Source organism: Colletes latitarsis, chromosome 5, assembly GCF_051014445.1.
Source record: "Colletes latitarsis isolate SP2378_abdomen chromosome 5, iyColLati1, whole genome shotgun sequence".
Classification (NCBI taxonomy): Eukaryota; Metazoa; Arthropoda; class Insecta; order Hymenoptera; family Colletidae; genus Colletes; species Colletes latitarsis.
Window position 1 is genome coordinate 33,894,067 of NC_135138.1, and position 26,558 is coordinate 33,920,624.

At 38.6% G+C, this 26,558-nt stretch overlaps 1 protein-coding gene across 2 annotated transcripts; it reads right to left on the minus strand.

The window, feature by feature from the left end:
- Positions 1 to 319: 319 nt before the first annotated feature.
- LOC143341927 (uncharacterized) lies at positions 320 to 18,591 on the minus strand. 2 transcript variants are annotated; one of them, XM_076765340.1, is made up of 5 exons: positions 18,506 to 18,591; positions 12,629 to 12,731; positions 12,486 to 12,571; positions 9,213 to 9,317; positions 320 to 4,209 (listed from the first exon to the last, which is right to left on the minus strand). In XM_076765340.1, exons 1-5 carry the CDS (start codon positions 18,528 to 18,530, stop codon positions 1,145 to 1,147), a joined length of 3,384 nt encoding a protein of 1,127 aa, XP_076621455.1. In that variant the 5' UTR covers positions 18,531 to 18,591; the 3' UTR covers positions 320 to 1,144. The 2 variants fall into 2 exon arrangements, with proteins under 2 accessions (XP_076621455.1, XP_076621456.1); XM_076765341.1 differs by lacking the exon at positions 18,506 to 18,591 and adding an exon at positions 18,140 to 18,376.
- Between the last annotated feature and the right edge of the window lie 7,967 nt (positions 18,592 to 26,558).

Sequence of the window (26,558 nt, forward strand, 5' to 3'; positions counted from 1 at the left end):
TACACTTGTTTGCTTGCTTTAATTCTATTAAACTTTTGAAATTCACTAGCTTTACTTAGCAAGTTTCGGATACGTTAACCTCGTACTCATGCTTTGAATCGATTAAACGTGTCTGCAGATTGTCAAGACCGATGTGTCGATGTTGTCATGGCAAATAAACAAGACTTCATAGAAGGGACAGGAATGAAAAAGGGTTTAGGAAATACCTACTCTAAATTTTTAAGTTTTATACAATCTTATAGAATAGTGATCGTAGTTACAGTTCGAAGCGATCGTAAAAAGAAAAGAGGTCTTTCATTCACGAAAGTTGTCAAACTAATTTTTTTTTTACAACGAATAAGTATGTTTAATATCGTAATGTATTGGATTACATAAGGTACATTTTCATAACTACCTAGTTGCCATTCCCTCTTGCACACTCGTACATACATTTAAGTATACACACACATCTACGAATCCATTGCTTTCAGTTTTAATATCGAGACCCTGTTCCTTGTCATTGGTAGGAATAAAATTAATCGAACGCTAATGATATCTGATAAATCTGCCTTTAAATATCAATTACCTATTCTATCGACGATACCTGTTTATTTATTATTCTACGCGTATACAGTCACATATAGCGTAACTCTATTCTAACACTATCGTAAAGTTATGAAAACTTTATATGCGTTCTATTATACTATGTGTTAATATTCTCAATTACAATTGGAAATTTCCTGCGTGGTTTCCAAATGCATAACACAATGATTACTTTCTGGTAATAGATTATTAGTAAATTGTTAACGTAGGAAAATATAACTTTCATGTACGTTTAAATAGAACAATCTTAATACGCACGAATCTCTTTCGATCTCTGTTATCAATTTTAAAATATTTATTGCAATTTCAAAACGTGGAGTCTATACCAGTTGGAAAATAAACTTCCTTACAAAAATAACTAATTCCCATTATTTTCGATAAGCGTAAAATATACAAACATTACACGATTATGGATTAAACTGAATAAACTACGCGAATACGATTAACATAAAAGGAAAGAATGGACGGTCGCAGAAGTCTAAAGCATAAAACAGCACGACATCACAGATTTCATTCTAAAACTAAGCCCATCTGGTCGATCTTCGTGTAAACCATCGGTACTCTAAACTGTCACTGAGGTTTCGTTCTTTGTTTGTTCCTCGACTTTTCCTGAAACGATCGTCTCCTTCTTCTCGCTTTCCGCGGGTTCCGGTTCGATCAGACCTCCCAGAACAGCCTCCACATATTCCTCACGTCCCTCGTCCGTGTTTAACGAGAACCCGATCGACGGAACCAACTCAGTTTTCACAACAGTCTTCGCAGAATCCGTCGTAACAGTTCTTGGCACAGGTGTCGTCGTCGTGGTCACTTCGTTGCTCGTTGTAGGAAACGTTTTAGCAGTCGACGAAGCCTCGACTTTAAAGTCGCTGCTCGACTCGTCGTTTCTATTAGAACTCTTAAGAGGGAGACCAGTTAGAAAATCGAGGGACCTTTCTTCTTTGGGCAGATCGAACACGAGCTGTCGATCTGCCCTGTAAATAGGTTCTCCAAAGTTCTGCATCAACTGACCAAGGATCTGTTTCTTCAACAGAGGCAGTGGAATCACCGAACTCTTGTTCAGAGACTCTGTCGAGGTCTGTTGAAATCTGCTCGAGTCTCGAAGCTGCGTGGTGGACTTTACTTCTTTGGCGATCGTTTTCAGTTCTGGTCTCTGAGTGTCCAAGGAAAAGGGACGAGGAGCACGATCCAGTCTCAGCAATTCGGACATCAATTGAAGGAGACTCACGCTGTTGAAATTCTGCTTTCTCGAGTCGACCGTGAAATTATTTTCGATGTTAGACCGATCTTTGACGCCCAAAGCGTTTGGAGTAGTAGTTGGGATCTCTGGCTCAACGGATTTAATTATTTTCAGCTCGTGTGCTGTTCTGTCTTGTTGGGAGATCAATTTATCGATCAAGTCCCCCTCGATGGGCACCAATTCCTCGTCTTTGTTCAACGTTAACGTTACTTGATAGGAGGAATTGTTCCTGTCGATGGCTTCCTCGATTTCCTTAACAGTTTTCGGCTGAATCGACCTCAACAAAGCATTTGCTGTCGAACTTTCAACGAGATCCCCTTTATCCACTGTTTCCAATTTCCCTGTTGGTTTCTCCACGCTTCTTTGCGCAACGGGCTTCGAAATCGATTCCAAGGGCGACACTGGAGTCTGCTTGTTCAGCCTTTGTGTCGGAATTTCGTCAAAATTGCCTACGGAATAGGAAGAGCTCGAAGACACTGTCGTCACTTTCATCGTTTTCTCAAGCTTGGTCGTGTTGCAGGGTTCTCCAGTTTGATCGAAGCAAGGTACTTTCGAGCTGGGAGCTTCGACAGAGTCTCTGGCAGTAAAATCATCGATAATCTCTTTAGTTTTATTTTTGGAGGCAAAGGCTAGTCCTAATTCAGAGGACTCAGACGCTATTGTCGAAGAAACTCTTGGAACCTCCGATTGCAAACTATCAGCCTTTATGGTGGAGTAATAATGAGAGCCAGAGTTATCATAGTTACTGGTAACTCCTATGTTCTCCTCATAGGCAGTTGACTGATCAGAATAGTCCTTCTGGAACCCTGGTAGCTCTGTGGTCCTCGTTTCAGCGGAAGTCGAGTAACGAATCGATAGACTAGACACTTCGGACAAGTCTGGCACCTTAATCTGGAACTTGCTGCGAGTTATTTCCGAAGTTTTCAAAATTTTCGGAATTTCGAACGACTCTGAATGATTTTTCAAATTACTCGATGCGTTTATCAGCGAGGCAGGAATCTTGGCTTCGTCGAGATTCGAATTCCAGTCTATGGTGCTCACCCTTATGGTGCTCTCGATGTAGGAAGGAGTCGTGGTCGGCACAAAGGTCTCCGAACGTCTTTGATCGTCTCTTTGGTATTGTTGGGTCGTCGTTTCCACGTTTGATACTGGTCTTCCTAGGATGTACTGATAATCTTTTCTATCGTGAGCATCGAACGATGCGTTGAACGCAGCTCCTTTGGCTTTGTCCCCTACAGGATTCTGCTCCTGAACGGAAATCCCCCTGAACGGTTGACGCAGCGCGTGCCCCAAGCCTATGCTGCCTCTCGTTTCGATATCATCTACGTTTTCATCGCCCTGAAACCCTTGGTAAGCTTCCTCGAACGAAGGACCGTTATCGTTCTGCAAGTTCGACCGATTGAATCGAAGATCCTCAGCGACTCTCACTTGGAATCTCTCTCGCGGGCTATCTCTCCTCTCCTCTTCGCTGTTTACGTCCGTGTAATCATCCTGGTAGCTCTGTGGTCGATCGTAGTCCTCCCTGTTCGCTTTCCCCGTAGGATTGGTCTTCTTCGAAGCTTGTTGGTCGTTCGGGAATATCCTAGTCGGCGGAGTGACGTAACTCTTGGTCCCGCTGTGGGAGAAGAAGTAGTCCGAGCTGTCTATGACTTGGTCCAGCTTGTTGTAGGCCAAAGTCGACGGTCTGTAGGTGGTGGGCACCGTAGGTGAGTAGAACCTTCTCGTGGTGGTGGTGACGGTGGGCACAGTGGGCGCGTAGGAAGGCTGAAACTGATCGTTGAACTCGTTGTGTCTTCGGTAGCTGTCTTGGAAGTCTCTGGTCCTCTGTTGGTGATTCCCATGGCCAGGATCGTTCAGCGTCTGCACGCGTATGATCGGTGAATCCTGATAAGGTGATCGTGACTTCTCCTGGGGATAGAATCTCTCCTGGTAGTTTCGATTGGTCTCCTGTTTCCTCTCCTTGAACTGATAAGGCGGCAGAAAAGCGTGGACTGGTCTCGGGTAATCCTCGAAGTTGCTTCTCAAGTCGTTTCCAGTCGAGTCCACCGACGAGTAATCGGGAACCCTTCCTATTCCTGTTCCCCGCTGATAGTCCACCACGCTTCCTGTCCTGTCGGGATCCACCAGACCATCCTTGGTCACGTCTGTTCCCGACTGGAGACTGATCATGGCGTAGGCGTTGCGTATCATCTCGTCGTCGTCCTGCTGATAGCTGTTTCGATTCACGTCGATGTACTTCTCGCTGGACGAACAGTCCACCTTCGTCCACCAGTCGCAGGTGAGCAACTTCTGGCTGAAGATAGACCCTATGGGGCAGAGGAACGAGGAAACCAGCACGTCGTGGCACACGTGGAACACTTGGCATCCTGCCACCTCATCCGCATAGTAACCTGTCGGGGAAAGTTATAACAATAAATTACGCGTTTTCCTAACGTCGAAGTGACCACGCATTTACAGTTATAGGTAATAAAATTCCACAGTGATCGTGTACGAGTTCCATTAAACATGCTCGTTACACGTTTCCTCGAATCAAAATGTCCTTGTAACAATCGAGTTGCAGCATCGACGGATTCCTGCGACTGAAATAACGTTCGTAACGATCCGTGGTTTTTTGCAACTTGAAATAATCGCGACTCGACCAATGTTTACGTTTCATACGTCTTGTGTAATGACCATACACGACGCTGATCCTATATTCGTGGGATATCTTTCTCTTTTCCGATTATCTAATACAGCTCTTTCTTCCGCGAGCTTGATCGTGTAATCTAAAGGAGTCTTCGATGTTCATCGAGAATGTTTCGCGACACGGTTGATACAAGGCACTTGGAAATTTTAATTAAACCGCTTTCTTCTCGGCGCCTGATCGACGAGAAATCAAACCTGTACGCTAGAACAAACGATAATAGGTCAAGTACGCTTATCAGTATTTTGACTGGATGAGAATAGCACCATCGATGATAAAAGATTAAGCTTGTTATTTATTTTAAAAGTCAAAGTGCATGTGCAATGTAGAGGATGATTGGTATGCAAGGGATTCTACATATAAAAACAATAAAAAAAGTTTGTATAAAGAGTGAAATTTTTCGGCAAAGAAAAAAATTTCAAATCGTTCTAAAAAAAATATTTTCGGTTATGGGGGTCAATTTCAAGCATTTTTGGTCAATAGACATACCCCCGAAATCCTACTCAGTTTCGAGAAAAAAATTCCTTACCGAAAATATCATTTCTGGCCAGAAATGTCTGCCCGAATTTTCATGTGAATCTTTAAAACGTCATAACTCCTGAACGAATTGGACGATTTTCATGTTTAAAAAAGCAAACTACGCGTATTTTGATGGAGAATATGTAGAAATCGCAAAAATATTCGAAAAGTTGGTCCTTGACCTCGCAAAATGAGAAAAACCCCATAAAAATGGTCCAATTTTCAAACGACCATAACTCTTAGAATAGTGAATATATTTCAATGAAACTTTTTTCTGAAGTAGAGCTCATGGGTACCTACAAAAAAGTATTAGACAACTTTTCTGTAGGGCGTCAAACAAAATTACTACAAATGAAAAAGTAATTTTTAAGAAAAATCGACAAAGGGGTGGTGCCTAAATTTTTCGGCGAAAAAAAAAATTTCAAATCATTCTAAAAAAATTATTTTTAGGTAGAGGGGTCAATTACAATCATTTTTGGTCATTAGACATGCCCTCGAAATCTTACCCACTTTCGAGAAAAAAATTCGAGAAGGTGTGAATTTTTTCGATAAAATTAAAAAATTTCAAATCGTTCTAAAAAAATTATTTTTGGTTGCTGGGGTCAATTGCAATCATTTTTGGTCATTAGACATGCCCTCGAAATCCTACCCACTTTCGAGAAAAAAATTCGAGAAGGTGTGAATTTTTTCGATAAAATTAAAAAATTTCAAATCGTTCTAAAAAAATTATTTTTGGTTGCTGGGGTCAATTGCAATCATTTTTGGTGAATACACATACCCTCGAAATCCTACGCATTTTCGAGAAAAAAATTCTTTACGTCCAACATCGGATATTGAATTCTGTTTTTGAATCGCAAGACTACTTTCATTTTCCGACAAAATTCCAACATAAGACTCGTAACTCGATAACGAGACGAAACAGGAAATATGTTTACAAATTTTTTATTGTTTTTATGTGCAAAATCAAATGCTGAAACGATTATGTAGGTATGTATATAAATCAAGCATGTAGGTGGGAGTAAACTACTATTAGTATTACGTTACATAATTTCTATTACTCAGGAGTTTAATGCATGAAATATGAAACGTATAAAACGTCAATCCCGTTTCTTTCGTTAAAAGACGAAGCAGTTTCAGATTGTAATGAGCCACGTAAAGGAGTATAAATTTTCTCTGCAAGGAAAGCCATATGTTTCTTTCGCTTAGATCGACCACAGACGCTCAAATGCCAGGTTAAACTTCTCCATACGTTTGCATGGACGAAAGTCAAACGGTCTTCGCCCAAACAATTTGTAATTGCAAATAAATAACAGGGTCCGGTCTCCCGAATGGCGTCAGCCTGGCATCAGAAACGTTCGAATAATCCTAAGCGGATAAAGGCCAAGCGCCTTTATCGCATTGTTAGGCTACTTTCGCCGACATTCAACTACTTCCCAAGCAACATCATCCTACAACTGTACAACATTATCAGGGTGTTGCTCAATACAGAAATCATAATAAACGAGCCGAGGCTGAACTTTCTTTAGCTGGAATACAGTCTCGTGGCTCGCCTGAAATCCGTATAACTTAACTATTGCGATGCAATTAAGTAACACCATTGACATAATCTACCCTGTGATGGGTGTAATTAACTCAGCTCGAATTGCTACCGTTGGACAAGAAAGAGTGTATAATATTCAAGAAACTCGTTTTCGCAACAAAGAAGACACGCTTGCAAGTACGAACGTACTCGATGTGGACATCGACGTTGCACAGAGCCAAACGCGATTTTGGCAGCACGTGAACGTTTTCGCGATGATTTTTACAAAGAGTTTCACGGTACCACGGAGAGCCTTAGCGGCTGGGAACGGTGACCTATTGCGAAACCGAAGAAAATGCTGCAGGTAGACGTCACGGGCCACACGTGCTGCTACACGCCGTCTGTGTGCGTGAGAATCATCCTTGACATCGATACCAAAGGCGAAAAAAAGTATGGGACCAAATAACGATCGATGTGGAGCTGATGGATCCGGGTCGATTTTATTCACGATCCCCCAAACACACGTAAAATTTTTCGATTCTGAGACTCTTGGCCTCGTGGTTGCTATTGCAACGGAGGATCGATGAAGATTCAAGGGAGAACGAAACCCATTTTCCTGAGATTGTTAATATCGAAACGTACGCGAAAGGATAACGAATCTTAGTGAATATCAGGGATTTCTTTCTAGATTCGAATAGAAGTTGCAACTGAGAACCAGTTTGTTGAAACGAGACGCAATTAATCATGAATGTACAGAGGCACGCAAGAGGTTCCAAACATTCATCTTTTTAGCTCTGCTTCGACGAGGGAAAGCTGGATCGAATCTTAGATGAATGAAATAAATAGATCTAAAACGAATGCTTAAATTTTCTCCGCAGAATCTTAATTCTTTGTTTTTTTAAGTTTATTTTTTATTAAACGAGCAGTAGTCTGGACTCCTAATGAAGATTGGTGAATTAAATAAGGATTTTATGATAACAGAATACCCTTTTAAACAATCTCGATTGCTGAAAGAATTACAGTAGAACGTTTTGGAATTTCGAAACTTTTAGGAAAATCGTTCGTTTAGAATGCTTTTTATTTTTGTTATTTTCAATATGACTCGATTTGAGGAAAGTAAGTGTTCTATTAAACGAATAGTCGTGTCTCCTAATTAGAACGGTGGGTTTCGACATGAAAAAGCTTGGATAATAACTACACGGAGCAATTCTACGACCGTGGAAAGGTATTTATCGTAATGTGACCGACAAACGATCGCCAGATTAATATGCATGCGCAGCATTTTCATCGTTCTCGCATCGATTCCCTCCGGAGCACGAACGCTTTCATCTAACACGCCTTAGGGCGCGTCCAGATTTAACCCGATGCACCTAGCCGAGTCACCTAAAGCCACGTTTCTACGTACGAAACATTTACACTTGGTCGATGGAAACAGGTTCTCAAACACGTTATGGCTAAAAATCCATTTTGCAAGCTTGTCAAACCGAGGTTTCGGTTCTAATATAACGTATAGTTAAGATTAAGTTGCAAAACAGCAATTCGCTGAACCTCGCCCTTTCACGTTGCTGTCGTTACTTCTACAAATCATGCTTTCATGTGTTCTTTTCCTCGTTATGGTGAATGTTTTGCTTTTTCACGCGTGGAGAAAACCGCAGTCGAAAGTAACAATTTATCTTTGAGATACGATTTCGTAAGAATATTTATTAAAGAAAGAAATTTGTGAAACTCTGCAATGATCTTCTCCAATGATTGAGTGATTCATATATAGATGGTGGTTTCCTGAATTGTCAAAAAGGAAATACTACTATCCTATTTAGAATACAAACAAAATGTAAAATCAAAGTTGACAGTACGAGTTTTCATTTATCTCGAATTTCAGAATTTCTATAAACCTAAAATACGTGGAGAATTTCAAACGATTATCTCTGATGAGTTTATAATATTCATAATGCATTCAGGATTCGATCGCAGAACGAACTATTCAACGTCGATATTCTACCTTTCGTAACGCAAACGAAACTTTCGAAGGAGAAAGAAGATCGAGGTCACACTGGCTCCATTGATAACGACATTCTGGGAGGCATTGCTAGAAGTCAATTCTCGTATAACTGGAAAGTGTTCCGAGAAAAAAAAGCTTTCCAATCAGAGCGCGTGTGAAAATGTCTTGAAGGATTTTGTCGACACCGAGAGAGCCCAGAAATTTACACAAAAAGAGTATTGACGCGAACAGTTTTCATCGAAAGCTATTGATTCCTGAACTAATATTTTATATACCACGTTCACGATGTACGAAAAATATTTCAAAAAATATTATCATGTATAAAAATAATATTATTTGAATCTAGAGGTAGATGGCAAGGTAACATCTTCATCTTCTCGCCTATTTTGCGTTTACTTTTCTGTCTGGTTACGAACAATGAAGTCGTTAAACAAAATAAAGACAGTTATATAAAATAAATATAAAGCGGTAACGTTGCTTTAGGTGGCTCGAATCGCGTCTGGTTCGTTTGAAAACCGCCTGACAACGTTACCTAATCCCAACGTCGTGGCATCGACATTCCCATAGGCGTACACGAGACGCGAGTCGACGGAATTTTCTACCAAACTAGATACCCATAGGTGAAATCGAGGATAAAGGTACGGGGACAGTGATTCATTTGAATCTCATTCACCTCGTGAACGTCCTTCGCACGTGAATCCTGTCTGAGGCAGCGTCGTATACGCAGGATAATCGACGCCTGGCTCTCCTGGCACGTTCCTCCTTATGTCCGACAAGTCTGAAACAGCGAAATGTTTATTTGCACATTAATGTTGATCGCTGTTCAGATATGTCCGAAACAGTAGCCGATTCGAAAGATTTATTAACCAAGATTCTACGAACACAGTGGCTTTTATTGGGCTGTTTGTAACGTTTAAATGAACAGATGTGCAGACCTCGAAATACCTACTCGTAACAATTTTGGTCCTGACTAAACACCACTCAATCGTTTAACGTTCACTTTTTTCAAATTAATAATTAGAAATACTTGAAGATACAGCAGCTTCTATAATCATTCTAGTAAACAATGAAAGCTTTTTTTTGTAACATTGTGATGAATAAGTCATTTAGAAATTTTTTTTTCTTCGTCGTTTCGACGAGCTTTTATGGTTGTTGAATCATGTTTGTAAAAAGGGTAAAATATTACATCAAAATATTGTCTACTAATTTCTAAATACTAAAATACTATTTTGGTAACTTTTATATTGGTTATGTTTTCAAATGATTCTTTTACATTTTTTTTTAAAGCACGTAGCTTTGACAATCGTGTAAATTTTATTGAAAAATTCAGCAAGCTAACAGTTCTGAACAATTTTAAAGTAAGTCTTGATTACTTAAGACACACTATAACGTAGTTACAAATACGGAAGCTTTCAGCATTGAACGTTGGATAAATATAGCAGGATATAAACGTGTTATTATGTAATTTATAATCAGCGAGTGCATTTGATCGATTTACTTAAGAAGGTAATAGAATCGTTAATCTACGTCTTGATTAACTTCGTATAATTAATTCGACACGTCTGAAGACGGAAAAAATCTCAACTTTGACGTACGATAAATTAAATCCAAGAAATCGAAAGTATACACAAGTAAGAGTGTATACCCTTGGAAAATGAAACGATTAACTAATTGGAACGTAGAAAATAGATCACGAATTATCAATAAGAAGAAACAAAGTTTTTCCAGTCTAGAAAAATATTATTATAAAAATTCAATTATATTTATATCAAGTGCTAATACAAGATTGTCGAGGATGGATTTAAAAAAATTGTAAATACCTACATATCGTTCGTATCTTATGACATTAAATAAATATCAACGAATAATGGTTAGTATTTCAATGAACTTTAAAATCACATACACCGCCTTATTATATCGATTCAAGGCTGTGCAACCTGAATTCAGTCCATCATTACACATTCACTCCTTATAGGCGAATCTGAACTTATGTGTGTTCCAAACCACATGCAAGAATATTATTTTTCCTCCGAAAAAACAATAAATCAATTTTTATTGGATGAATTTTACCTATTATAAGAGACACGATCTTTATTGTCATGTAAAAATAAATTCTATATTTACTCATTTTCAATATTTATTCCATTGAACGATTATTGAGATAAGCTTCTATAAAATATCAAACATTTAAACGTGTTTTCCAATTTTTAATTATATTTTTTTTTTTAATTCATAAATATAACTTCATTTCATCACTCAGATTGTAATATTGCATCCTAATTCAATGAACTCTATTGTCACGAGTTTTGAGTCCACTGGATCGACATATTTCTTTTGTTTTAATTGATTTTTATCAAGATTGCTTCAACTTCGAATAGCCATAGTCGCTATTTACGTTCATATAAATGAAAAATTTGTTAAATAGAGATCAGTAGATGATCGAAGAAAAAAATGACCGATTATTAATTATACGCGATCGATTAAATACCGCGTATGCAGAACAATCCAAGGTTGTAAAAGGACTCGTAAGGATAATCCCGTGTGCCTGTGACATTTAACAGTATGCACCGTGTTTACAGTTCTCGAAGCGCAGCACGTGATTCAACGGTTCTGCGCCTCGTAATTTGCAAGATGCTTCACGTGACCTATGCCAAGATTTTTTTTATTTCGTACGTTTGTCGTAGACCGTTGCCTTTCACGCTACTTGATAATACATCTTCGTCTTAACGATCTCGTCTTCGTCCAGCAGGCGTACATCAATCGTTACGATAAAAACGAAACCGGGTAACGTCATCGGAGATAGGATCTTTCCTTTCGACGAGAATGGTCGAAAAACGTGATGACATTCTGCCTCGGATAATGCCACCGATCGTCATAATTATTAAGACGCGAGTACGAACAATAATGGTAAATGAAATTGGCATTATGGGTACTAGAATCGTCGACAGGAAACGGCGATAGCGATCTGAATGGCGACTTTATACGAAGAATGGACGAAGTAAACGAGGGAAAATGACGTAGAAATTACGCTATTGAATAGACATTGCGTTTCCAAACATATTTGAGAGTTGGTTCTTTTCTTCAAAGAATGGTTGTGTATGTTATTAGTAGTGGGAGGACCAATCCCCAGAGGCAAGAAACTGATCCAACAATGAAGCAGACAGTTTGTTGCATTAGTGGGTATATTTAGACGTGATTTTATTTTTCAATGAAAAAGACTCGTTCGTTTCATTCAGATTGTAATTTTGTATCATTGACCTCGGCATTTTAATTCAATAAATTCTATTTACACGAGTTTAGAGTCCTTTATTAAAAGAAAATACAAAAGTGTTCGATGCAATGTATATAATAAGGCGTTTTAAAATAGACAGCACTTGTTCAGGCTGCGTTTTATATTAATTTTAGAAATTGCCTTTGTCCTTTGCAATCGATAGCGTGTAAAATAGAAACGAGTCTTTGAAACAAAAATAATTGAAGTTCTTTTTATCCCAACTACTTCACTTACTAATGCTTGACACCATTTTTGCCGGTTGACGCGACTATCTAAGAGTATGACTGTTATCTTTAACAATCTGAGAGACTGCGTGAAAGTAAAGAATGGAAATGCACAAATAAGCAATACGCTAACGATTATGTCTTCTGCCTAGTCCTATAATTAGTAACGTGATGACACCATTTCTACCGGTTGACGCGATTGTTCGAAACGAAGATCGTAATCGTCGGTGTCTGCGGTGCAAAAGTTAGAAAATAAATGATTTTTTACGACACGAGAAATTCCATGCTTCGTCGTTAATTATTTTCTATCCATTAAGCGGTAAATACTTTTGTGTAGAAGACTGTCTTGTTTGAAATTCTTTGTAATTAAGTTATTCTGTGCATTTGACTGGTCGAGAGGATTTTCCGCGAGTTCTATGAAAAAGGCTCGAACGAAATCGTCTTGATTTACCTGTTCTCTCTTCGTAAGGATCGTACTGGCCACCGGCAGATCCATAACTGTCAAAGGCTCCTTCTTCTTCCGGATCGAAGTATTTCCTGAAACCGACGTTACTTTCAAAGAAATGCACACGAAACGATTCTCAAAATCGTTACCTTCCTCTGGTACCGTCGATGGCTCTTCGCGACAGGAAGCTCCTCCTTGGAATTTCATGTTCAAGACTGCCGTGAATATTGCACAAGACCAGTGTCACGAGACCTGCACAAAAAGGAGTGCCTCAGCTCGAAAGTGTTACACGAGCGAATATTTAAAAACATAATCGTCGACGGGAACCCACGATACACGTTGCACCATACCAGAGATCGTCGAAACTTTTATCCCGATAAAATTGTCCAATAACCAATAAAAAATAACTCCCACGCGTTGCTCGTTTAATAAAAACTACAATCTGAATTGTAAAATGCAACAGTATTCGTAGATCGTTTACGTTACTCGCGAAATAAAAATAAAGACTTCGGTTATGGAATGAAATATTTGAATAGAAAAGTTTAATTGTTCGAAAATTACGTCGGTGTTATTGGTCATTTATTATTCGAATTTTGTCCAACTTTGCTACGTACTACAAAGCATTTAGGGTTTAAAGAATAATTAGTACTTGTAAACACTGGGTTCCTTGATCTGTAATTTGTACACATATGAATATATGTTTGTACTGTACAAATGAATGTTATTATCCCTACCGTGAGCAGTCCCTGCCAGATCATAAAGACCTTAAACACTAGCATGTTAAGTTATCACGTAATAACAATGCAATGTTTCGTGCAGTAAGTAAATATCAAGAACATAATAATTTCCATATATCTCAACATCTCAATTTCTTAGGTTCTCACAGTTCTCGTGGGGTCTTTCTAGATCCCATACTTTATTGCAATATTTCTGATATTTAGACTTTTAATAACATCGAATAATTTTTTCACTCGCTCGTTTAAAATGAACTTTAGGGAAAGTAGAGAAGATTGAATGAAAAATAACCGACAGGGTCTAAAGAGACGTGAAAATGAATAACTCTCGAAAATTTCTAGCCCGCGAAAAGCGAAAGCGCGTCATTAAGTGGCGTTAATGAATACTTCGCACCCGTTGAATCTTTTTAAGACTATTCCCAGTTTCCTGGCTGTCATTAATCAATAGTTAGCGGTTGTTTCGCGATACACTCCGTCCGAAATGGTTTCTAGACCAGTTCCAGACGAGTCACGAGGCAAACGCAAAGTCGACCCGCTTTCGAACTTGATGGATGCCTGTAACCGGATCGTGAGAGCATTGTTTTCCGCACATCGGTCTGTTTTACACGATTGACGGTGCTCCAGCACGTGAAATCAAACGGTTCGAGGAAGAGATGAGTTCCATCCAAGGTGAAGCGTTAATGGATGTTACGATTTGTTAACTCGTTTCTCGGGTCCCTGTTTGTGTTATTGACAAATTATAGACTCGATTATAGACCACGGTCAAGTACGCGGTCTGCTCAACCCTTTTATTATTATTTTTATTATGCGAAGCTTCGTTACTCGCGTTCTATGTTTAGAAATACATATTCACTATTTTTTTCTTTCCTACTTCTTTATTAAATATAACGTTGTGAACTAGCTTATTTAACGCTATTTATTATATATATTTATTTGCACTTTATTCGAAAGTAATTTGCATCGCGAGCACAAACTTTCAAGTTTTTAATCAAAACAACTAGGCACAAATTTAATTCTGTAGAATGATTTCAGGGATTGATTTACGTTGAAGAAATCAGATAGTTTCATTTCAAAAAGCACAGTGCAACTGTTTTTCAAATTTAATTATGCATTTGTTCTCATAATTCTGTATGTAAAAGTGGTAAGATACAGCCAGTAAAGACATACTTTACGAGATAGTTCATATTCTATGGTTGCATTTAATAGCTCAGTCTTCATGCTGAAATTGTATTCATCACACTAAATTACGTAACACTGATGGCCATGGTTACGAGTTGATACCTGGTAAACAGTACGATTCATGAACACATTTCATTCAGTAATGGTTTTGTGTCTCGAGTGTATTTACTTAGGTTGAAACAGTTTCAACCATATTGCAACGAGTTTGACTAATTATTAGAAAGTTGACTCGTTCGATGTATTTGTAAGATGCAACACATTGTAAAATGCATCGAATGTGCATAGTGCAGTTGCATCGTTACACCCAACAAAGAAATTGTCATTGGATGATATTATTGTATCTTTGCTTTCACTTTTTATAGAATGTTTAGAGGATTGTTATTTTCAACATAAGAAAATATAGAATCTGGATTAAAAATAATATAAAAAATTGTAAGCCAAAGTACTCGCGAAGTTCCGGGATTTAAAAAGCTACGAATCGTTTCATTTCTTATCAGTTTCTATCTAGCAATAAATTAATTGACCAATCAAGTGGAACGTGCGATCAACAATGCCATGCAACAAGAAACAAATCTAATTAAACAGAAAACGTTAAACGAGTGACTTTTAACGCGGAAAGAAAACGAGTTGGTCTTTCACGAGCAAAGGTATTCGGTCTCCTTCGTAACTACACAACTTCGTGACCTTTCTCAGAGCATCTTTTTAATACCACCAACGATACCCAACTTCTGCTGAAACAATGCTCGTGGTCGCTATTATTCGAACGGATGAATTGATCCCTGGAATTTGCAGAACTCCGATCCCTGATCGATAATCGCCCCTCCCACGCACGTGATCCCGTTATCTCGCATTCTCAATGACATCAAGAGTGCTATAGTTTTTAATCAGGTCACACGTGAGAAAGCGTTACCGCCTGGAGCTATTTAAATATATTCCGTCAATTGAAAATTATTTTAACATATCCGTGATCGATACGAGAACCATTTCGAACGATCACTAATTTTCTTCATTATTATTACTTAATAGTATATTCTATCGAACAGTTAAATTCCCATCTGTGTGATCGTAAAATATTTAATTTGAACTTTTAATTATCTTTAACAGGTCAGTGAATAGTAAGAATGTTGTCTCTGCTTACGCGAACACCGCCAAACTTAAACTAATTATTTTTAGTGTCGCTAACGAGTAAAGGTATCCGAGTAACGAAGTCGTGCAACACCAGGAACACGTTCTAACCCAACAGCAAATTTCTAGTTTACCAATTTCGACATCGAACAATTCTTTCTCCTTTAAATACGTCTCTTGCGTTAACTCCAGAATGCGTCAGTGGCGAACGCGTCACGACGGAAATTTAATGTTTCCAGCTAACGCAACCCGAAGTCTGGAAATATGAATTAGTTTTAATGGCGCCTGGGTGTCGAAACGGAGGACGGAGATTCTGTGAACGAAGTCGTGAATTACGCAAAAAAGAAAAAGAAAAGGAAAAGGAATTAATATCAAGCCACCGGTAGCTGTGCTCCTCTCGCGTCATCTCAAACTTATGATTAACATTTTGAGAAATATTTGAAGCAATCGCCCGAGCTGGGCAACTTTCAAACAGCTGAAACCGCGGAATCACCGTCCCTTAACAATTATTTTAATTAAGTTTCGGTCCAAATACTACTTTGAACGCGCCTCGTAGTCTGAGGTCCCGAAAATCCTTTAGTATGAAATTTCACGTGAGAATGATTTGCGTCATGTCTTCGTTTCGCAAGGAATTCCTGTAATTTTTCCTTAATCAGGCAAAATTAATAGTAATTCTGTCTGCTCTTCTTTTTAAGAAACGAAAGAAATTAAAATTGAAATTATATTTCATGTATAGATGTTTTTGATCAAATATAGATCATTTTTCAAAAGAAAGAATGATTGTTAACGTGTAAAAATCGAAAGTGAGACATTCAAACTTTTAGTTTTTTTTTCTTTCAGGGAGAAAAAGGAGAGTTTCATAAGTTGAAAACGTTTAGGTACGAAATATAATACTTAAATGAATACTTGGATGTTGTGAGACCTGTACTTCCTTTGTTTTATAATACGGCGTTTATATAATAGCGTAACAAGCATCATTGAACCGTGCGTTTATACGTATATTAACTCGAAATATCCCGGGAAGTATTCATTTTCCGACCACTTTCTTGTAATATTTTTATACAAAAAATACCGAAAAGAAAGGATATATTTAAAGCAGCAGTTTCCAATCTCTGCCTATTTATGCTTATTTTTTATTCAAATTTATTAAATTTAAACAACCCTATGATCAAATTAATTGCTTGCAAAATACTCGTATTAATAACATGTTTGTATAATTTTCTGAAACCAAAATTTACGAATTGAACCATTTATTAAACGAACTAAGCAGTATATTTAAAATGATACAAAAAGAGAAATAATACTGTTCAATAATTTATATCTTTACAAACTTGAAATTGTTTTCATACTCTCCTGAGATTTGTACCTTTAGTTTTGAAAACGTATAATTTTAATTTGCAATACAATTTTGTTTATCCCCGAGAAAACAGGAGGTAAGACCAACCCCGATTGCGTAACATACCCTGTACATGAATTACGATTTCAAACAGTTCCCTCAAAGTGAGTTTAAAAACGTTCAAGTGCAAAGACTTCGTGTCTATATATTGTACATTCTATTCCACTTATCTCTCTGCGTTACTTCCGATCAATTGAATTGCCCTACCATTTGTACAGTCGTAACAGGATTGCATTGTACTCAGGATACAGTCGTGAGAATATATTTGCATGTTCCCGCGTCAACCCGTGCATTTACGAATCACGAAGATTTCACTTCCATCGAACGTATACGCGGAACGCGATTGGAAACGCCCAGTGGCACAAAATTTTGCCAAAATAATTGATACGATTGCCTAATCGATAATAATTCGATGCAACGAAACGGTTTGGAACGTGGAATTTATTATTTCAACCTAGTTATTACACATATTGGTTTTTCTGCTCAATAAGATAATTACTCCTGAATTTTATAGAAATACGAATAGCATTTGGAGAAATTTCTCAACCAACAAAAAGAATATTAATTATTTTGATTTCTGAGCTCATTTAACAATTTATTGCATGAAAATAGAATCGAATGATATTTGTGAAATTAAAAGATAGGGCAATTATTTTGCAACTCCATTTAGAAAACAAATGTGATTGCTTGTATTGACTGTACGAAGTGGGATAAATCACTCCTACATTCCATCCACGGTATTGAATCAATTGTTAACCAATATTGAGTACAATGAAGGAACTATCATTTAGTAGATTCAATCATTTCTTATAGCGAATTAATATAATCTCTGCATATTACATAATATACACGCGTGCATTGATGTCGATGGTATCGCATTTCAATATTCATTACAGTATAATCCAAATATTAATCCGAACAACTTCTGCAACCTCAACATTTTATTTTAACAGTCGTAAATCATTGCACAGGATCCAATAAATATTATATTTATTACTTTAGGACGACATTACACTTTCCCACGTTAGACATCACACTCTATAATAATACGAATAATAATTTAAACGATCTCTACACTTTTTCTATTTCGAATTCTTTATATCCAAGTAATAAATCTTCAAAGAAAAATGCCTTTTTCAAAAATTTCCATTACCTTACCATCCACGTAATAACAGAAACGACTTCTACGTCCTCGTAGATCACTCCGAAAAACACAAAATCATTACCTTGCAACGACATCGAAGTTTCCCCCGATCACGTGTAACACTACAACAACGATTAAAGCTGACCACAGAATAATTGCAACGATCTCGTCTCGATAGATAATCGCGAAAACGCGAGTGCAAACGTAAATCGTTGGCGATCTCTCGCGAGGGTGAACGAGAACGATATCCAAACGTAACGATACAATAACGCCTATCGATGATCAAGAAACATGCGAATACATCGTTTGAACCCGCGACTCCCGGACAACGGATGGGTTTTGCCTGTCTCGTAGGCGGAACGTCGCGCTGTAATCTGATTCACAAAAGGCGACCGCCGCGTTGGCCTCGCGGCGGGAAATTCGATTCGCGTGAAAATCGAGCACTTACACAGTGTACGGAGGCTGATCGGCATTTTGTTGCACGTTGCATGAGTAACCGAGAAGCTGTTCGACGCCGAACGTCCGCCCACCGTGGAGCAGCCGATGCACTGCGAGCACAACGATCACCTCCCGAGTCTTCTTCTCGGCCTTTTCGACCCGTGGAAGGGATCACGGGTCCCTCTTACCTTTCTTTTCGCTTTCCACCTCTCACCTGCCCCGCGAGTCATCCCTACGGAGGTGGAATCTCGATCGCGACTACGTGGAAATTCGGCGATCCCGGCTAGTTACGTGTCCTTTCATGGCTTCGTGCCCTCTCGTTCGTTCACTGACTTTTCCTGATAAGGACTTTTGACAGAAAAATAAGTGGCAATCTTCTATATATATAAAATGAAAGGCCTGACTCACTGACTCATCAACGCCCAGGCTAAGATAAAAAGTTTTGCACAGAGGTGATATGATGAATAGGAAAGGATATTCCGAAATTCAACCCCTAAAGGGGTGGAAAGGAGTTGCAACGCTTGTACGAGGAATAATTTACTTGAAACTTGGTCTTAATGCTCTTCGACATAATTAATCAAACACATGTTTGAGCATTTTAAAAAATTCTACCCCTGGAGGGGTGAAAGGGGGTTCCAACTGCTTCGAATTTTCACTGCTTACTTTATAATTATCATAAAATCAGATAGCCTTTGATGAGAATAAATTTTTTGAAAATTATTTACTTTACTCCCCAAACTTTAGAGCATTCCTTTTATTTTTTATTTTAGTTGAATATTATGACAAGTAACAAGCCACAGTCTCAATTCAGTGTGATTTGAATGGCAAGAAATTTTTTATTTCTTCTTACAGAGAGACAGAGGATCTTTCAGTGTAGTCGGTGCAACACAAGCGGTAAATATTGAATCTATCCGTGCAACGAGGTCTCTCGCATAGATTAACGATGACAGCGCGATTAAAACACCACCTACGTTATTTGTAGACACTGTCTTTCGATTTGCAGTCGGTGTCGCGTTCGACGCGAGTTCTCGGGTATCAAATTCCATCAGAAAGTACCGATGCTTGCAATTAAAATGGAAAGTAGAGCAGGACCGATAAACGCGAAGCGTCGGGGGCCCCGTAGTAGCAACATATCGAGCATGGTTAATGGAGCACTATTGCGTGCATCGACATCGATTTCCTTTCAATCTCTTTCACATCCTCTCACGTCCACCGTGTATCTTGTTTTCTGATCGACTCTTGCAAAATAAAAATCTACGCGCCGAAACGGGCGGTAACGCACGCTTTAACGCGTCCCACGATCGTTGCAGTCGTTCTGACATTTTATTGTACGCCATTCCGACGCTCCGGGATTTACTTATACAGGACGATCATAGTGACCGGGTCGGGCTATAATTCTGGTTTAAAGAAAGACTAAATCCCCATTTTTTGATGGTTGTAACATTTTCTCGGTTCGATTCTCATCATTTTTCTTGACACGAAATAAAATATCTATATTAACTCTTTGTTAATGATTAAAAGTGTCCCACCCTTTTGATGCACCGTAACGCATGGTGAGACATCTTTAGTCCCACCTCGAAATATTGCAATAGCTGCATATTTCTTCTTATTTACGTAAAGCAGTATCTTCAACAAATGTTACAAATGTATTCACTTGTGTTGGCAACATTCAACGTGCCAATACAGGTTCATCAATTGCTGTTATGTTTTAACATTATGTGATACCTTTATCAATAAAAATATACCAATTTTGTTTAATTTAAAACCCAATAAAATTTCCATGCAACATGGGTCCATTAAGCGAGTAGGCGACATATTTCTATAAGAATCGTCGTCGTAAGTGCAATAGTTTTTACGCAACCCTATTCTAAATTCAAAGTGTTACAACCCGTGATCGGCCTCGACTACCGAAAATAACTTTATCGTGCAAAAACGGTTCGCGTCGAAAGCAAACAGCCACGCCAGAACCGGTGTCCTCCAGCATCATTTCCATCTTCCATATCCGTCAGAGGAGCAAAGGTCTCTCGGAATACCGGTATGCCCGACCTAAATGTACCTACGCTGCATTGATACACCGGGTACGTGTAATTGAAGAAAGAGGACAGATTATGTAAGTTCGATGACATTGCCTCCGTTCTGCACACGTGCCTCACCTTTCTCCTTTTTTCGACTTTCATCCTTTCTTCTTGCTCCGTTTGTACCTCTCGCCTGCATCTTCTTATCGTTCTCTTTCTCTACGTGATTTTGCTTTTTCTTTTTTCATCGCCACCGCGTTTCTCTGTGCTCTATTTCAATTTTTCTACATTTTTTCTTCAGCCATTACTCTATCCTTTGTCTCAGATCTTTTCTTCCTCGACTCAACGATTAACCCATAGTCATTTCTTGGGGACTGACTTCTATTCAATTTTTCTACATTTTTTCTTCCCCGTGATAATTACTCAGCCATTCACTATCCTCTGTCTCGAATCTTTTCTTCTTCGACTCAACGATTAACCCATTGGCTAGTTCGATCGCGAAACACCTTTCTTGGGGACTGACTTGCAGTTCTACGTCCTACGATCGCTGGTCTGCTCTTAATCGGGTGCATCCATGTTCTCGATAGACTTCTGCTGCTTGCACAGGTTTATTTTCGCGATGTTACAAAGTTTTTCGAAAGCAATAAAGTAAAGCTGAACGGCGAAAATTGTTGAGTGAATTCTTATTCGAGTCGGTTATCACAAAATTGAGATTTTTATTCAAGATTATGTTCTATATTATGGAGGAAATTTTTCCAAACGAAGTTATCTGCTTTTTCTACGATAACTAATAAATGACTTCTAACTCGTTAAAAATATTCATGAATCTATACTAATGTTTCATGAAACTCCAATGGATTCTAAAGAGAAATTTCGTGCTTTAGATCTTTCGTCCAAAAGAGGGAGATCAAAATTATTTTATAACGTACAGTTGTCTGCATTATTTACTACTTCAAAGCAAAAGAAAAGCACCATTGAATGGATTTGTTATCTTACATTCCACCAATTCGTCATGAATATTTTAAATTAAAAAAGCAATGCTTGCATTCGTGAACTGTATTATTTATTTTATGATTGCAACTTTACAATTACTTTGAAACCGACTCATTTATTATTTAATTATTACCAATAATGGAACGTAGTTGTCATTTCAAGCACGAAGATCAGCTTGTTGGACAAAGTAGGTGAGATACAATGTGCTTCAAATTTAAAAGGGCAGAATCGAAAGAGAAAATCGTACCGTTAGAAGCGAAAGGAGTAATTCGACTGGAAAATAGTGACTCACGGAGCACGTGTAACGAGAAAAAAAAGGCTCAAGGATGCTGGTCACGCAGGACATCGTTTATCAAAGCGGCAAAAGAGGCACAAGAAGCGATGGATAATGCGAAGACAATGTTAATAAGCGCGATTGGAATGTTTATTCATCACGCGTTACGAAAATGCATAATTGCAAAGTGAAAATGGGAATGTACAAATGACAGAAGAAACTCCATAATTGTTGTGTACACAACTTCGTACCTTATATATTTTCAGAGAAATTTTATTTTAATCCAGTGAATATTATTAAACAAACATAGACAAATCTAGGAAACAAAGTCTACAACGAGTCGATATTGAACCAGTTATGAATGTTTTTGGTTTTCATAACTGTTTTAATCCTCTGCCTCGATGAATCGAAAAATATTATATTTTCTCGTGTGCACTAATGGATTTTCACACATATAATAAAATGGACACTTCTGTTTGGATACAGAAATTCTCTATTTTATACCGTTCATATGGACAGAGAAATTTTATTTTAATCCACTTCTAAATATTATTAAACAAACATAGACAAATCTAGGAAACAAAGTCTACAACGAGTCGATATTGAACCAGTTATGTTTTTGGTTTTCGTAACTGTTTTAATTCTCTGCCTCGATTGTAGAAATATTTTCTTGTGTGCAGTAATGGGTTTTTACCCGTATAATAAAATGGACGCTTCTGTTTGGATACAGAAAAATTCGACGAGCGATTTCCGCCATTTAGAAGTGGAGGGTTAATAATGGAAGTGGAGAAAAACGTTTTGAAAGTCTGAATAGTTCAGCGAAACGTTGCGGACCGTTTGTGCAAACTTTTACTTTCGTGTAAAGCGACTGTAATCGAGTTCACCGTGCATCGCTGATGCAAGGGACATCGATAAACATTTCACTGGACATTCCATTCGGTTATGTCGTTGCACGGGAACGGTACCGTTTTCTGCGTGAAAGCAACCCACAGCTGACTTTGTCGTAAATCGCCTCGATTCGACGATGAGAACCGGCGAAAGGATGAGCTACGCGCCTCATCCATCCGACGCAGCATCCAGTTACGTGAGAAATACGAGTGGAACACGCTGACCAGTCTCACGTAACGCTTACCAAAGCTGGTAAACGTTAAAAGGAGGCTCGTGGGCAGTCTCTTCTCTTCTTGGTAGAAAATTTCGTGAAATAGAATGTCCCTACACTCTAATCCCATGTAACCAGTCCCCCAGAAACGTTTAAAGCAAAAAGAAAAAGTAGAAAGAAAGATACTAAAACGTATCCAAATTATATATCGCTCTGGAAACTAAAATATTAGTGATAATTTTATGGATCCCAAAGATATGTAAATTCACGAATTACATGTGTACAGTGAATATGTAAAAACCGTGAAAAGTAGGAAATTCTTTACTTTAATCTCATGAATTGCGAGAATACAGTATTTTTTAGTTGAAAGAGCTAGTAATTTACGTATTTAAAAATAGTTTATGTATTAGAAGCAAATAATTATTGCATTCTCTGCTTTGTTTTATGGGATTAAGTTTCTTATTTTATTTAATTTGCATGAAACGAATAAAGTGTATATGGATCGTGTCCAAAATACTTGGAAGTTATTTAAGATCGTGTCGTAATCGACGAAGAATCTGCCATGGAGCCATCATGATCTAGAACATCGAAATGACAAAAACAACTTTCACCCTACGCCGGGAGACGTTGATTTTCGTTTTGGCCTCATTCCAATCTGGAGGTCGCGTTAACGTCGCGAGAAAGACTAGTCAGCGACCTTTCTCAATAAGAATTCAATAATGATCGAACAATCGTTCTCTCTAATTTTACAGTCATCGTTTAAACCGTGTTTTATCTAGTGAGAGGATTACAGAGGATGTCTCAACCAAACGAGGCTTGTACTATTTTATTCACGTTGGAGATTCAATTTTTGTCAATATTCAATAGTAACGAACGCATCTTTATTTTCATTCATGTCAAAAATATAATTTTATTTCTGCAAATAACTAACTTCGATTTAATATTAAAAATAAATGAAATCAAAATTATGAGGTATTTTATGACTCGAGTGTTAAAAGGAAATTATTGAACAGAAGCCAGAGTGCTTCAAACAAATGGAGAGGTACAACTTCTTTCTCTCCTTGTTATCACGCATTTTTTGAGATTGATTAAAATTTACAGTCGTCTCAAAACCATATTCCGAGCTTCGTGAAATGAGACTCGCGATCGAATGTATCGAAATCTGAAAAGTAACACAGAAGATTGATTAAAATCTGTAGAAAGATCACTAAATTAACTGTTTCCTCGGGTACCATTCATGTCACTGTACGAATGCGTCGAACCCTAAGATCCTATTCGCGGAGACTTCAATGCCGGGAAGTGGTTGTGCAATGCTTATCGCCTAAGCGATGAGAAAATCGTGCACGATCGCCGCGTGCACATGCCAGGAAATGAAATTCAGGCGAACTCTGTTATTAGGGCATCAGGACTCTATCGACTCTCATTGATCGATAACATCTCTAAAACTGTTAACGCAATTTGCCTGTCTCTGGAAGGATTGCTGCTCGAGACGACAGCGCTGCCAACCGAAACAAAAAATACAAATTCATCGTAGATAATTAACGACTGACCCTCGTAATTATATCTTCCTTAACGCATTGACTCCTACGTCACTCTGGGTGACAGGACTTTCCACTATTGAGCTAGACAAATTGATTCTCAAATTGAGATGTTGAAAATTTGGATAAGATTCATGAATTTTGGCAAGGTTGCAAATGTGTACCAGGCAGTGAATGCGTTAAATTAAATATTATAATTAAATTAATGCATACAATCCTCCCACATCCACTAACTCAAGTAACCATTGAGACAGCAAGTAAATATAATTGCAATAGGAACTTGTAAGATCGAATTTGGTAGATTTCAAATTTCCTTTCTCTCTCGACACTCACGAGGCGGTCCGAAATTACTTCGGGCATCTTCGGAGAATCGAAAAAGAGGGCGACTTTCCGAAACTCCACGAGCTCACGTACGCGTGATCTGGCATAGTGTGAGAGAGCACCTTCGGTGCCTTTCTGGCATCTCTGAGAGACTCTTGAAGGAGAGCAGTCAGTTTACCTTTGTCGACTTTCCGAAACACTACAAGCTCACGTACATACGTGTGATCTGTCATCTCTGGTATAAACCAGAGATGCCAGACGAAGCGCCGAGTGCACCGTGGACACGTCTTATGGAAGTTAAGAGAGGCAGGCTCACATTTGCCTTCTCGCTCTTGAACAACTGAAATCCGACCTCACGTCAATGGCATACGATTCGAAATCTCGACTGCCCAGGTATTTTTACTTGCCTTTCCTAGAGTGCATTACCGAACTCTGCAAATTACTCCTGGTTTCTATTTGCCTCTGATGACCTCTGATGACCAGTGTTGACAAAAGTATAGAACTCCCGACAACTTTTGACACCATACAGCGACTGTTACTGACTGCTCCTGATTACTGCTTGCCTCTGCTGGACTCTGCTGACCATCGCTTATATTTCTGACAACCTATAACGATTACTACTGACTTCTGCTAACCTCTGTTGGTCTTTGCTGATCTCTGTCAGCGTGTGCTTGTCTCTGCTGAACTTTCCTGGCCTCTGCCGAACGCTACTGACCACTGCAGGTATTTCTGATAATGTACAACGATTAATACTTACTAATGCATGCCCCTACAAGTCTCTGCTTCCCATTGCAGGTTTCTGCTTGTCTGTGCATGCCTTTGCTGGCCTCTGCTGAACACTGCTGACCACCCCCGATGCTTCTGACATCGTATAACAATTACTACATGCTACTGTTCGCCCCTGCTGATCTCTGCTTGCCACTGCATGCCTCTGCTCGTCTCTGCTGACCGCTGCTGACCACCTCTGATGCTTCGGACAACATATAACGCTTACTACTTGCTACTATTCGCCCCTGGTGATCTCTGCTTGCCACTGCTGGCCTCTGCTGACCACCACTTATATTTCTGGCAACGTACAACGATTACTACGACTCCTGCCTTCCTCTGTTAACCTCTGCCACCCTCTGCCGACCTCTGCCAACATCTCCCGACGTCAGCTGACCATCGCTGACCATCGCTGACCACTGCTGACCGTTGTCGACAAATTGTGACACGATGTAATATAATATAATATGTTTATATGTATTAAAGTGTTGTATAATGTAAATCTATGGCAATAAATGATATAATTTCAAAGAATTCTATGTGTTCTCATCATTTTTACCCTTCTTTTCCTATCGAAATCATTCCCTTAGTTATAAGACACTCCGAATCTTTGAAAATTTTCTAATCTTTGAAGATTTCAAATTTCCCGCCGCCAAGGAATTTCTGCGAATTCCTGGAAATGACGTCATTTCTAAGAATTCCTTTGCCGAAAAATTCCGGCCGCGAGAAATTTTAAAGAGCTATTACGTAATGTTACGTAATATTACATAATGTTACGTAATATTACGTAACTTTTGCCGAAAAATTCCGGCCGCGAGAAATTTTAAAGAGCTATTACGTAATGTTACGTAATATTACGTAACGGCTTTTTAAAATTTTCGCCGAAAAATTCAGGCCGGAATTTTAGCCGCTGCCTGAAACTTCTTGGAAATTTCAGGGATTCCGAGAAGTTTCAGGGACGCCGGTAAGTTTCAGGGATTCGAGAATTTTCAGGAAATCTTAGAAATGACGTCATTTCAATTTGGGGAGGAAAAGAGGGGTAAAAAATGATGAGAATA

Bases quoted from the DNA above. Each gene is read 5' to 3' on its own strand.
- LOC143341927 (XM_076765340.1), bottom strand. From the start codon at position 18,530: ATGCCGATCAGCCTCCGTACACTGT. The intron at 9,318-12,485 runs GTAAATCAAGAC...TCGCTGTTTCAG, and splicing joins TCCTTACGAAGAGAGAACAG to ACTTGTCGGACATAAGGAGG. The intron at 4,210-9,212 runs GTGAATGAGATT...TTTCCCCGACAG, and splicing joins GTGCGAAGGACGTTCACGAG to GTTACTATGCGGATGAGGTG.